General features: G+C 47.5%; 1 protein-coding gene and 1 long non-coding RNA gene across 3 annotated transcripts in view; one reads left to right on the top strand and one right to left on the bottom strand.

Moving 5' to 3' along the window:
• RREB1 (ras responsive element binding protein 1) overlaps positions 1-8,114 on the bottom strand; it is a 124,611-nt gene extending 116,497 nt beyond the window's left edge. The window contains exon 1 of one of the 2 annotated variants that reach the window (XM_027654164.1): positions 7,845-8,114. In XM_027654164.1, coding sequence (XP_027509965.1) covers positions 7,845-7,884 — 40 coding nt within the window. In that variant the 5' untranslated portion in view covers positions 7,885-8,114. Of the gene's footprint in view, positions 1-7,083; positions 7,408-7,844 lie in introns of those variants that run through there. The other variant, XM_027654165.1, reaches the window with a different exon arrangement.
• Positions 8,115-8,567: 453 nt separating this feature from the next.
• LOC113952278 lies at positions 8,568-11,095 on the top strand. Its single transcript, XR_003529488.1, has 2 exons — positions 8,568-9,729; positions 10,477-11,095. It is a non-coding gene; the product is annotated as an uncharacterized LOC113952278 (long non-coding RNA).
• Positions 11,096-12,170: the final 1,075 nt, after the last annotated feature.

Genomic DNA, 12,170 nt, shown 5'->3' with positions numbered 1-12,170 from the left:
CCCCCTGCCTAGGTCGAACATGGTAGCCACTTCGTGTTCAGCAAAGAGACACTGCCATTTTGCAAAAAGGAGGAACGAAGACAGAGGATGGAGAATATTTCTCCCATAAAGTGTAGGTAGCACTGACACAAAAATAAATTCTTTACTTTTTGAAGAAAAGCAGAGTTTCCAACGATAAAGGAAGTTTACAATAGGGAAAAGAAAAGGGAGCACTGTGGTAGAGCTCTCTTTACCCTTTTGAAGCATGGACAGTCAGGCTCCTGACAATTCAAAGACTGACAGGAGACCTTACCAAGCAGAAAAGCCACCTATCTGCTGTAAAAGCTGGGAAGTTGCTCCAAGATTTGTTCCAGAACCTGCCAAGGACCACAGTCTTGAACCTTACTTAGCAATGTAGTAAGATGTACTTAGTAACACCTGGCTGGGCCATCTGATAAGGAGGAAAAACAAATGATACCTGCAGTGGTTAAGAAAACAGACGAAATATATTCTGCAAATCAACTAAATACAAGACATAAGTTACATCTCTGTAGAGGAGCACTTGTCATCGCACTCCTAGTACTTCCCCTGGAAAATACAGTCAAACCTCACAAATGGAAGCGCTTAGTAACCCAGCTACAGTCTTCTACATCTGGCTTCTATGGCACATGCTTCCCCTTCCTGATTCTTCAGTGTCTCATTAAAAAGCAACCCTCCTCCTGCAGCTCTCCTCCCTTCCACCCAAAAGCATAAGGATGTATACACAGCTAAATATATGAGTTGTGCTGCAAGTTATCCAGCTGAAAACCAATTCAGGATACCTTAGTGTATTTGGGGAGAAGGAGGAGACGAAGCAGGCAAGCACATGCACAAGACATCACAGACACCTTGTGCGTTTCCTCAATACACCGGCAACTGCATCAATATCAGAAAAAAAAATGCACACAGGAATGAAGAACAGCACACAGATATTCATGTCCCGGCTGCTTCTTGTTCTCAAAACACGAAGAGCACTGAGACATGATGAACTTAATTTAATGAAGAAAATACATTTTGTGTAACAAAAAGAGGAACCTAAACCAGGCTCTTTCCCCTACCCAAATCTGTGAGTGGTCCAAACTAAAAGTGATGTTGCTCCCTAAAGGAAATACAAGGAAGTACTGCAGCTTAATGGTGCAAACTCCAAAGCAGTTCTCCCTTGTCCAAGCCCTAATGTTACCAGTGTGAAGGTGTTCAGCCTGAACAGAGTAATGGAATTTATTGCTGTGATGCAAGTGCTCTGAGCAAAGCACTCCCAGGTACCGATACACCTGAACACTGACATCACCTGCTGTATGAAACAGGACTAACAAGGGCTAGAGTTAAAGGTAGCTAATCACACATGATAAAAGCAACGGCCACCTACACTTCAGTGTGAACACTTTGCTTCTCTCGTCCTCAGGGAGGAAGCACATATCTAAATTAACTAAAAAAAGGTTTGTCAATAGCTGATCATCCTCCATGTTCAAAGGACAGATGATGCAAGCCCCCATTCCTGAAACACCTACATTTGTGGTGTTTCAAGAGAGCACCTGTTAAAATATCTACCAAGAGCTGGCAAGTGGAGAAGTCTTACATTTATGAGAGGCTGGCAATTCCACGATTAATCACAAAACACCTTTCTCTTTTAGAACCAAATTAACAAGTCACTCAGGCACATCAGCATATAAAATGCCCACAATACCTAACACCCTTTTTACCCAGAGTAACTTAAAAGTCTAAATGCCACTTTTCAAAGCTGACAGAAATCACACTGGCAATTCACTTGGCCATTGTGTGCAAGCACCATTCCCACACTTTTTGACAGCTCTACACAAATAACATCCCTCGAGCAAATGGATCTTACAAAGAAATTTCAGACAGCAGGACATGGGGATGTCTTCTTCAAAAGGAAAAGGATCTCTCAAAATCCTGAGATTATAGAAGTAAATAATTAAATAAGATTAAACACAAAACATTTTTGCTCGGTAAGGTTAGGTGCAGGAAAACGAATTTAAAAGTTGCATTCCACAAGCTTCTACGGGAGGACCTGCAAAGGAGACAGGGGAGGCCATCAAGGCCTAAAAGGCCTCCCTCTCTAATGGTCCTTGGAATACCTATTTTAGCTCAGAAGCCTAACAATGCCCTGGGGGATTTTGACAGCTTTTCTTTTCCCTTGCTGTAGCACCTCTGTGGATGGCTGGGACTCTGCAGATGAATCCTATTGTTGAAACAGCTGCCTCTCTCTACATCTTTAAAGAGGTATTCAGATTCTCTCAGCCTTACTTAGTTGAATCACTCTGAATAAACAGTCACCACCCATCAACTACGTATTTTGGTAAGGCACCTATTCAAAGGCAACCACCTTTATTGATTGCTAGGCTGGCCAACCTGAAAGCTGAAATGTCCTTATTAAAAAAAAAAAAAAAAGCAGGATACACCTGAAGGCCTGTGTTGTTTCTAAAGGAAGCACAGGTCCAGGCGTTGCTCAGTGACATCAGAACAATTCCTCTCTGACTGCAGGAGGCTGCTCTAACAGGTTTCATACCAGCACAGCCACGAGCCAAGTATCCCACTGACTCTTCTCCCTTTTGTCCAGGCCCTTTTCCTTGTTCTGCCCCTTTTCCACCACAACAGGAACAAGCCACCCAACAGGAGTCCAGAGCATATGCCCCAGCTGGCAATTATTTCTACTTTCAACATTTCATAATAAAGCATTAGCACAAGCTCTAAATAAGTTTTGTCACCCTGCTCAGAGTAAAATGCTGAGGGAAGGGGGGTGAGATGCTGCTGTCTCAGAACCTTGCACTCTTCTAAGTCACTGGCCTTCAAATGTTGCTATTCAAAACAGAGTGGTAGGGTGAGGTAGAGGGAACACCTTCAGGTGGGAAAAACATCCTGACTGGCAGACATCAAAGATAAGCCATCATCAGATTTCTTGCACCAAAGAAGAACAAAGAGTCAATGCTCCTGAAATTCCTGTTCAGAAGTATCCCAGAACAGAGCCAGCACTTCCCACCTTGGCCAACCTCACCTATGTTCATTTGTAATCAAATGCTGATAGCCAAACTTGGCCTGGCAAAACTCTGCAAACTTCAAGCCCATCCTGGCTCCACACAAATAGCTAACTTTTATGTGTATCACCAGAGAGTGGCATTTCCAAAGATACCCAAGACCTGCCTTTGAAATCACTGCCCATAAAGATGCTTCTAAATGTGCAGGTGGGGGGGAAGCCACAGCTCCCATAGATGCTGGTTTATGTAGGATATTTAAAACAAAACAACAGCCAACCAAACAAAATAAAACAACCCACAGAGAGACAGGACTCCTCATATGCCTCCCCAATGAAAATCTGCTTTAACTGTTGAACAACAACTAGACAAGCCCAATCTTCCACCTCAAAGCTGCAGGGTACCTGAGCACTCCATCCACGATAAAGCTGTAGTCAAAAGAACATGAAGCAGTTCCTGGCCCTTTTCCAAGCTGCAGAATACTCTTGACAAGGTGTATCTTAAAGCAGTAATCTTACGACTGACCATCTTGCTTGAATTCAGAAAGGAGTTAAAATAAAAAGACAGAGAGCAACAGGCACTCTCACTACCTTCAGGAGAACAAAATGCAGCACTACCATCCTCCTCTACAATTATCTCCCAAGCAAGAAGCTACCACATCAACAAGGCAGCCGTTGCAAACTGGTCTAGTAACACGGTTCAATAATACACTCATTTCAAAACAACCTTTATTGTGCTGAAAGAAGAAGACATGATTTCACATGTTTTAAAGAGTGTACACCTAAAACACAGATTTCCAAACTTAGGCATCATTCATCAAAAAGTTAAAAGGGGCTTTTTCCGCACATGCACAGATTTCAGACTAACAGGATTTACTTGTTTTCTGTCTGTTCCTGGGGAACCTTTGCCGGTTTTTTCCCAAGACTGTCCCTACAGGCTGCTATCCAACATACATCAGATGCTCTTGGAGCAACAGATAACTCTGGAAGGACATTTACAAAGGGCACAAATCAAGTAAAATTTAGGCATATTGGGGGAGGGTAGAATTACTCCTGTATGCAGATAACCTGAACACTTGACACAGTCCCCTGGAAAGCTTTATTCATGCATCTAAGTATTTTTTTTCAGATGCCTTACTAGCAAATCATGTATTTTAAGTCAATAAAAAAATTATTGCAACTTAAAAAGTGAATCCCTTTCAAAAACACTCAGGTTAATTTTAGCATCCTTCTGTTTAGCTGCTTAGCAACACTTATCCTATGACCTTCTAAGCACCACCTACTTTTACAAGGGATAATGAATATAATCAAAGGGATTTATCTATATGTTTTTAATCTATACAATGTTAAGTACATCGACAGTTTTTATTTAAATGAGAAATCCAACTGAGAGCAACTCAAATTGTTTCTCCTCAAGAAAGTTTCACAAACTAAAGTTCAAGCTCCTGTTATGACTGTAGCATGACTTCGGCACATGCAAAATTATAAAATCCTTAAGGAGTGAGGAAAGCACTACAGAAGTCAGTGTTTCTATGCCTTGAGAAACACTGCACTTGCCTTCGGTACCAAAAGAGATTACAGATATTACTAATGGATTACAAAGAGATTAAGTTTTTCCAGCTTTGAAACTTTCAAGTATCTCCTCATCCTCAGAATCAAAAAGAAAAGCCATTTGGTCAGAGGGTCACTAAGTATTGTGAAGAGTTAAGAATGGACACACAACCCGGGTGAGCTGAGTCAGAATAAGATGCTTCATTACACTGAAATCTGCAACTAAAGCTTCAAACACCCAGGTCCAGGTGAAAAAACAAACAAACAAAAAACCCCAAAAAAACAGTCAGCAAACACCCTGCTCTATTCTGTCTTAACACCAAGCCACATACATATATATATATATTTAGAGTCATTAGTTATCAAAATGTGTAAAAGTGGCTACATAAATAGTCACTTCTGATGAGCAAACCACAGGTTGACTACTAGAAGCTGTCTGTGAAATGACAGCAGAATAAAAGTTTACTCCATTGTACTTTAAGAATGGTGTTTTCCCAACTACATGATAGGAATTCAGTTCCAAATACGGATGCCAGGAGGAGGAAGGTGAGGGAGTAAAAGAGGCCGAACTCGGTCGAGAACAGCTGCCCCGCAGCAAGAGAAGCTGGATGTGTCCCTGCCGGCAGGTGAGGGAGAGCCCTGGTACTCTGATTGATTGGATGATGGATTCATGCTGTTTCTGGGTTTCTAACAAACAAAAGGGCCTATTCTTTCCTGGATGTACCCAACTCCCGTTAAGGCTAATCGGCATTATGCAGGCACACCAAGAAAAGACTATGTACCCTTAAGTCTTCAAAGAGAAAATTAAAACCTAAAACAAATATGGCTGGCCTGACCCTGAGTCACTGCATCCCTTTCACGCACGCTGACCCTGTGGAAAACAGGAACTGCGGTAACAAAACTCGGTGCTTGTGTCAAAACGACAGACCTCAACGAAAAAACTTCAGCCATCATAACAGCTGTCTACTGTGCACTGTAGGGGTGGCAACACAGCATTATTTAGCAACTACTCCTGTTGTTAATAGGCAAGTTTTTTTCCAAGGCACGGGGCTGGATCTTGGAACGGTAAGAAACATCAGCTGCATTTGCTGTATCTCCTAGACCACCGCCCCCAAATCACACTGAACTAGAAGTTTACTTTCTCAAACACGTAAATACACTTGATCTTATCTCCAAGAGAAGACAGGCGAAAGAATGAGTCGGAATTAAAACTGGATGGTTGGTCTCCCCCCACTAACACTACCCTGCCTCCCCTCCAGAAATCAGCTCAGTGGCTCCCGGGCAGGATGCTGGCTCCTGGGCAGGCAGGACCAGAGCATCAGCCGCGGGCCGGACACCCCGGCGCGGCCGTGGGAGGGTGGCGGGGCACGGAGGCGCCCGGGCCTCCGCGGGGTGCGCAGCCGAGCAGAGCGGGCCGGGCAGGGAAATATGCTGAGCCAGGAGAAGCGCTCTCCTCCTCCCGCGCAACCCCGCGAGGATGCCGAGCAGGCGAAGATATCGCAGCCGAGAGGTGAAACGGGGAAAATTATTTAGGGAAAAAAAAAAAAAAGAGAGATAAAACAAAAAAAAAATCAAGCGTGCGTGCGGAGGGGAGGCGGGGGAGAAGTGCAGGGAGAAGAAGCCAGAGGAAACTTATCTGCGACATGACAAAGTTCAGTCCACCACCCTCCCTCCTCTACTGAAAAAAAAGTTGCAGCATCTCGGCTCGCCGCACTCCCCCCCGGCCCGGCCCGGCCCGCGACCCCCGCGGCCCCTCACCCTCAGCGAATGGGACGGAGGAGATGCCGAGCCCGTGTGTTACAAACTGGGCAGGAGGAGCTGCCCCGCATCCTCACCCCGCGGAGCCGCGGGGGGGGGGGTGTCCCGGCCCGTAGCAACAGCGATGGGGAGGGAGCGCAGTCGCCCAAGAGACGGGTCTCGGCCGGCTCCCATCCACACCGGGCACCGCGGCGGGGGGGCGGCCGCCGCGCCGCCCCCAACTTTGTTTTCACCCCAAACACCGCCACTACGGGGGGAGAACACTGCCTCGCCGTCCCCCTCCCCCTCCCCCCCGCGCCAAGATGGGTGTGAGTGGGGGCGAGGGCCCGGACACCCCTCCTCAGCCTCGGATGCTGCCCGGCTCCTTCCTGTAGTGGTGACGCCGCCCAGGCGTCCCTCCCTGCCCGCCGATGGCCCCTACGCACAGGGATGTGTTCCTGGCACCGCACAAAGACAGCAGGACGGGGGGGGGACCCGCGGGGAGGGCAGCGCCCCCCACCCTCCCCGGGCACGGCTCCCCCCGCCCCCGCCGCGCAGGCCGGCAGGGGAAAGGACACGCACGTCCCTACCGGGACGGGGGGGGGGAGGACGGGGGAGCGGGTGGAGAAAGTGGAGGAAAGGGGAAAAAAATAAAATAAAGTGAGGAAGAGGGGGAGAGAGGAGAGGGGAGAGGTATCAGGGTGCCGAGGAAGGGCAGGCACGGCCGTCCAGCCCCGCCGGGGGGGCGGAAAGTCAGCGGAGAGATGCGCAGCGCAAGCCGGCTCTACCTGCGAAGAAGGGGCGCCTTCATCCCAACTTCCCAGCTCCGGCGCGGCCCTCCCAGCCGGGAACAGCGGGCAGGGGCCGCCGCGGGACCCGCCGCCACCGCCGGCAGGAAAATAAGCCCGAAGGAAAAGTTAAAAGGCAATCTCGGGAGACGGGGGCGAGCCGGGCTAGAAGATGTTGCTTCCTCGCAGCCCCATCCAAATTGTGGCGGTGGCTGGTTAAAAATAAACTTTGCAGCAGGAGGGGGGGGATGATCTGGCCGGATTCCTGAGCTCAGACGGTTTAATATGGATGAGCATCAGGTCCTGAAGGCAAAACGCCGCGGCTGGTGCCGCTGGTTGGTAGAAAGTCTGCAACAGGGAAGGGGAAAAAAAAAAAAAAAACAGGAGCCGTGGAGGGAGGAGAGGAGAGGGAGGAGCGGGGGAAGGGAAGAGGGAGGCTGCACGAACTCATCATCATCTCCACCGCTGCCAGCCAAACTTTTTTCCTCCTCTTTTTTTTTTTTTTAAAGGAAACTTTTTCCCCCCAGTAACAAGCATTTCATTTTTAAAAATAAGTCGCACAACCAGCCGACAGGCTGCAACGTCCTCACCCCCGCGCCGGCCCCCTCCAAGAAGTTTATTTTTCCTCCTCTTTCTCCCCCCCCCTCACCTTAAGAAAAAGAAAAGAAGAGGGGAAAAAAAAATTAGATCCCTCCGGAGTTAAGGCACGCTCCTGCCCTTTGTGAGGGAGCGCGGCGGCCGGGCAGCCCCGCGGTACTTACGCCGGACTTTGCTGGGGCTGGGCTGCTTGCGCCGCGACATGCCGGGAGGATGGGCCGCCGGGGGGGCGCGGGGGCGCGCCGGGGGGAGCGCGCACGGGAGGGAGCCGCAAACTTGTTCCGGAAAAAGGAATCAAAATGGCGTTTCTGTGGATGTGCAAAGTTCATCAACTCCGCGCTAACTTCCCGTCCTCCGCGCCTCCCTGGAGGGGAGAGATGGGCACGGTTAGGGACCCCGCCGCGCCGCGCTCCGCGGGCGCCCCCGCCCCCTGCCCGCCCCCGCGCTGCCCCGCGCACCCTGATAAGGAGACACATCACGTGTCGCTCCGGCTCCTCTCCCGGGGACGCGCTACCGCGGCAGCAGCAGCCTGTTGCAAATAGCATCTCTAACTCGCCCTCGTCGCGGGGAGGGAGGGGCGCCTCCAAGGAGAGGAGTGAGCACAACTTTCCTGCCCCCTCCGCTTCTTCCTCCCTCTCTCCCTCCCTCCTGCGCCCGGCAGCGCAGCAGCGGGATGCCCCGGGCAGGCGCGGGGGGAGCGGGGGGGCGGCCAGGTGCCACGCGGCGCCCCGCGCCCTCCCGCTGCTCCAGCGGCCGCGCCCGCGGGGCTCTCCCGGGGCTCTCCCAGGCGGGCCTGCCCTGCCCAGCCCGGCCCGGCCCGGCCCGGCCGGCGGCCACGCTCCGGGCCGGGCGTGCGTGTCCCCCGAGCCGGCGGCTCTCCCCGGCTCGGGGCTGGAGCGCATCCGGAGCCGCCGGTGGTGGTGTTGCGCTACCGGCTTTAAGGTATTCATCGGGGCTCTCCGCTGCCCGTGGAAATGTCTGTGCGTCCTCCTCTTCCCAGCCCAGTGCCTCACCAGGTACAGCGTCCGCAGCCCGCTGCTCTGCTGGCAGAAGTCGGCTTCTGGTTGTGTTTGTTTGTTTCCTCAGAAACTTTCGTCCTTGCGCGATTTGGGTCTCAGCTGGGGTCAGTCATCCATCCAGCTGACGAAACCTAAAGGACGTGAAATTTAACAGGACCCTGAACATCAGCACAGGAACAGGAGGTCCAAATGCTGTTCCTAATCAAAGGCAAGATGCGGCTGCTTGCAAGCACGGGGAGTTACACGCTGCACAGGCGCTGTGCACGGCACTGCATGCACGGTCCTTCCTCCACCTTCCCTGCAGTGGAAGTTCAGAGATGTAGAAGACGACTCAACAAGTGATGGAGAGGTGTGTTCAGAGTCGTGGGGCTTTCACTTTAAACACAGTACCGGTTTAGAGTTGTGTGACAAATAATAACAGTACATAAAAACAAAATATTTGGCAACACTCCATCTTGAAAGCTTGATAGGGAAAAAAAAAAAGTAAACCAACACTGCTTCCGAGGAGTGTCCTAATGAGTATAGCAGGAACCAGTTACCCGTTTACACTTTATGGAAATGGTTATTTACACTATGTCTAAAGCTACTAAAGCTAGGCCTTTTAAAGCTGCTATTGGTGAGATGGAACCTAAAGTCTCTGGCTGTTTTTTTTTTAAAGAAATCAAGTTATGACCTCTGGGCAAAAGGCTTGTATCAGCTTATATGGTATCCTATCTCCTCATTGAAAAGGGATTCACATGGAAAAGAAGGCTAAGTTCCAGGTACGTGGCAGTAAGCCCTCAACCTACTCTTTTAAAAAACGGTCTGTTGCCTGTAAGATGTCATGATTAACTTCATTTGCACCATTCTTTTCAAGTACTGGATAAAGGCGTACAAGTCCAGAATACACAGGTCCTGTCTCAAAGACGTGACCTGTGCTTCCTGTTAGGAGTAGCTCTCTTCCCTTATGGACTCCCAAGTAAAACACCTGCAGGTGTGGTGAGCTGGAACTTGGAAAAGCCAAAACTGCAAAACCGAAAGGCGCACACGTGTATGTATTCAGAACCCGAAACTGCAGCTTTAACCTGCTTGTGTTTGTTGTGGTGGTTTCTGCAGGCTGAATTTTTGTCACCTGAGTTTTGTGCAGTGTTACACATCAGCTTTGTAGATAAATTTTAATACCATTAAGCTCTGTTAAAGCGGAGTTGCTGACTGACAGAAGAGCAATATCATGCTTTACGCCACAATATGAGCCACAAACATTAGAAAGCACATTCTCATTGTTCTAAGGTTCTTATTTTACCAAAAACAGTCAAGGGAAGCCATTGCAAATAAATTGATCGCAAAGTGTCTTTAACCTTTTCATCTCTGTCGCGGTTGTACCTGCCAACCTGCAGTGGCAGAGCTGCTGGTAAATTCAACAGCTTTGTAGCCAGCTTACATCTTTACTTCAGTATCTCTTGTGGTCAGGCATCCAATTAAACAAAAACCTGAGCAGTTTGACCGTCTCAGGCTCAGCCCTTAAAACATATTATTCACATTGCAAGACTGCTGTGATTTAAGCCTGCACAGCACATACATACAGACTCAGGGAGACTGGGCCTGGTTTACACAGCCATTTACATAAGTGGCTGCAAGTGAAACTGGTGAAAATTCCTGTATGGGTAATCATATTTGGAGGTTAGCAATGCATGTGTCATTGATCTCTGGCTAATATCTCTAGAGTAGTCTTGAAGGCATTTTGGACCACTTCTGTATGAAGATTCTCATCTACCCTTGATGTATTTTCTAACTTCAGAGGTGCTGAAGAGCCTTCGATGTGGGAAGTTTAGCAAGCATAGATGGAATAGAAGAACAAGTGTTTTTCAGTTCAGCATCTGCTCTAGAAACGTGAAAATGTAAAGCTCACATTGGAAAAAAATCAGGATTTTAGTACTTGCAGAAAATATGGAGATAATTTTTTAATTGCATTTGTGTTTTTAACATCCCTATTCTTTCAGAAAGATGTAATGAAGGGTGAACCAGTACATACCGTGTTACATTAATGCTAGAAATTAAAAAAAAAAAAAACAAAAAAACCACACAAACCCCCAACAATGCAAAAGGGTAATGTAATAACAAAAAAACCTGATTAACTACCAGGGTTTATGAAGTAGTAAAAATTGATACGTCTTTTAATAGTTTAATTAATTATAATTCTGAGCTATTGCAAGGCAAGAGAAATTAAAACAACTCAGTTTTCCAACTTTCTGTCATTTGAACTCTTATAATGCATCAGGGAGGTAAAAAAACTATTGTGGTCTAATATTGAATGTGAAATTTGGGGCAAATTGAGTTTTTTATTATTATTTATTGGAGTGAAAGAGAAGGTAGAGATACTTTTTGTATAATAAAACCCACTGTTATGAATGACTGTCCCAGAATGTTACTACATGGCTTACATGATTTTCATCACTGCAATTTCTACCATCTACATTACTGTGGTTTAGCCCATCTCCTGTGACTGCTCTATAACAGTTTAAGTAGTAAGTCTTTTTTCTCCTAGGACTAGTCAGTTTCTATATAATATCCAGTTTCTGGATATTGTGATATCAATACTTAATAGTGATGATAAACACACTAAGGGGCAAGACTTTCTCTAGTTTCTATATAACCCTCGCATAGCTCTCTAATCCTACGCTGTGATGTTAAATACAATGAGCAATAGTAGAAATAAAAACAATAGTTTTGTGAAGGTGTTTAGTGTGTTATCAAATTCATTAACACCACTGGGTGACATAAAAGCCACCTGCTGTGGTCCCAAGAAAAGGACAACTCAGCCCCCACCCACAATTCAAATATCGGAGATGCTGATTAAAGGTATTCAAGGAGAGAAGAAAAACAGGATGTGTAGCTTATATGAAGGCTGCAATTTGAGGATGTCTTAAAGCATGGAGACTAAAGCTAACATTGGCAGTAAAAGAGGAGTTAAAGGTTAGCTAGAAAATCTTTCCCCCTTCCCCCATCTTATTTGACATTATCAATGTTCTCTGCCTTAGATCATGGTATTTAGAAGTTACTTTAATTTCTTGTAAACTTACACAACCCTTTCAGCCAAAACAGTTCTGAGTGAGGCAGTTCTCTTACTAACCAGGAATATTTCATATGCTGTAAGAGGCAGGGCTGGACCCTGACTTTCTAACACCTCATGACTGCTGGATGAGGGCAGCTGCCAGGCCCCAGCTCCCTCACCCTGTAGTTTGGCTGTCCAGCCACAGAGGATGTCAGAGGCATCGGAAGCCCCATGCCCTGCCTGAGCTTATGCCTGCCTGCATAGCATACAGAGTCCTCTCACTGCCATCCTTTTCCTGATGTCCTCACTCGTGTCAAGAGGCAGAACTCAGATGACATACTAATGCAGGGCAAAGCCTGCTTGGAGGATCAGAGAATACAGCCCTGAGGGCTTTGAGAAATAAGTCTTTATAAAACCTAAGACCCAAATAAATGCTTGAA

This window comes from Corapipo altera, unplaced genomic scaffold (assembly GCF_003945725.1).
Source record: "Corapipo altera isolate COAL_440 unplaced genomic scaffold, ASM394572v1 60, whole genome shotgun sequence".
NCBI lineage: Eukaryota > Metazoa > Chordata > Aves > Passeriformes > Pipridae > Corapipo > Corapipo altera.
The sequence above is the reverse complement of the archived record's forward strand: the minus strand, read 5'-3'. Positions and strand labels throughout refer to the sequence as shown.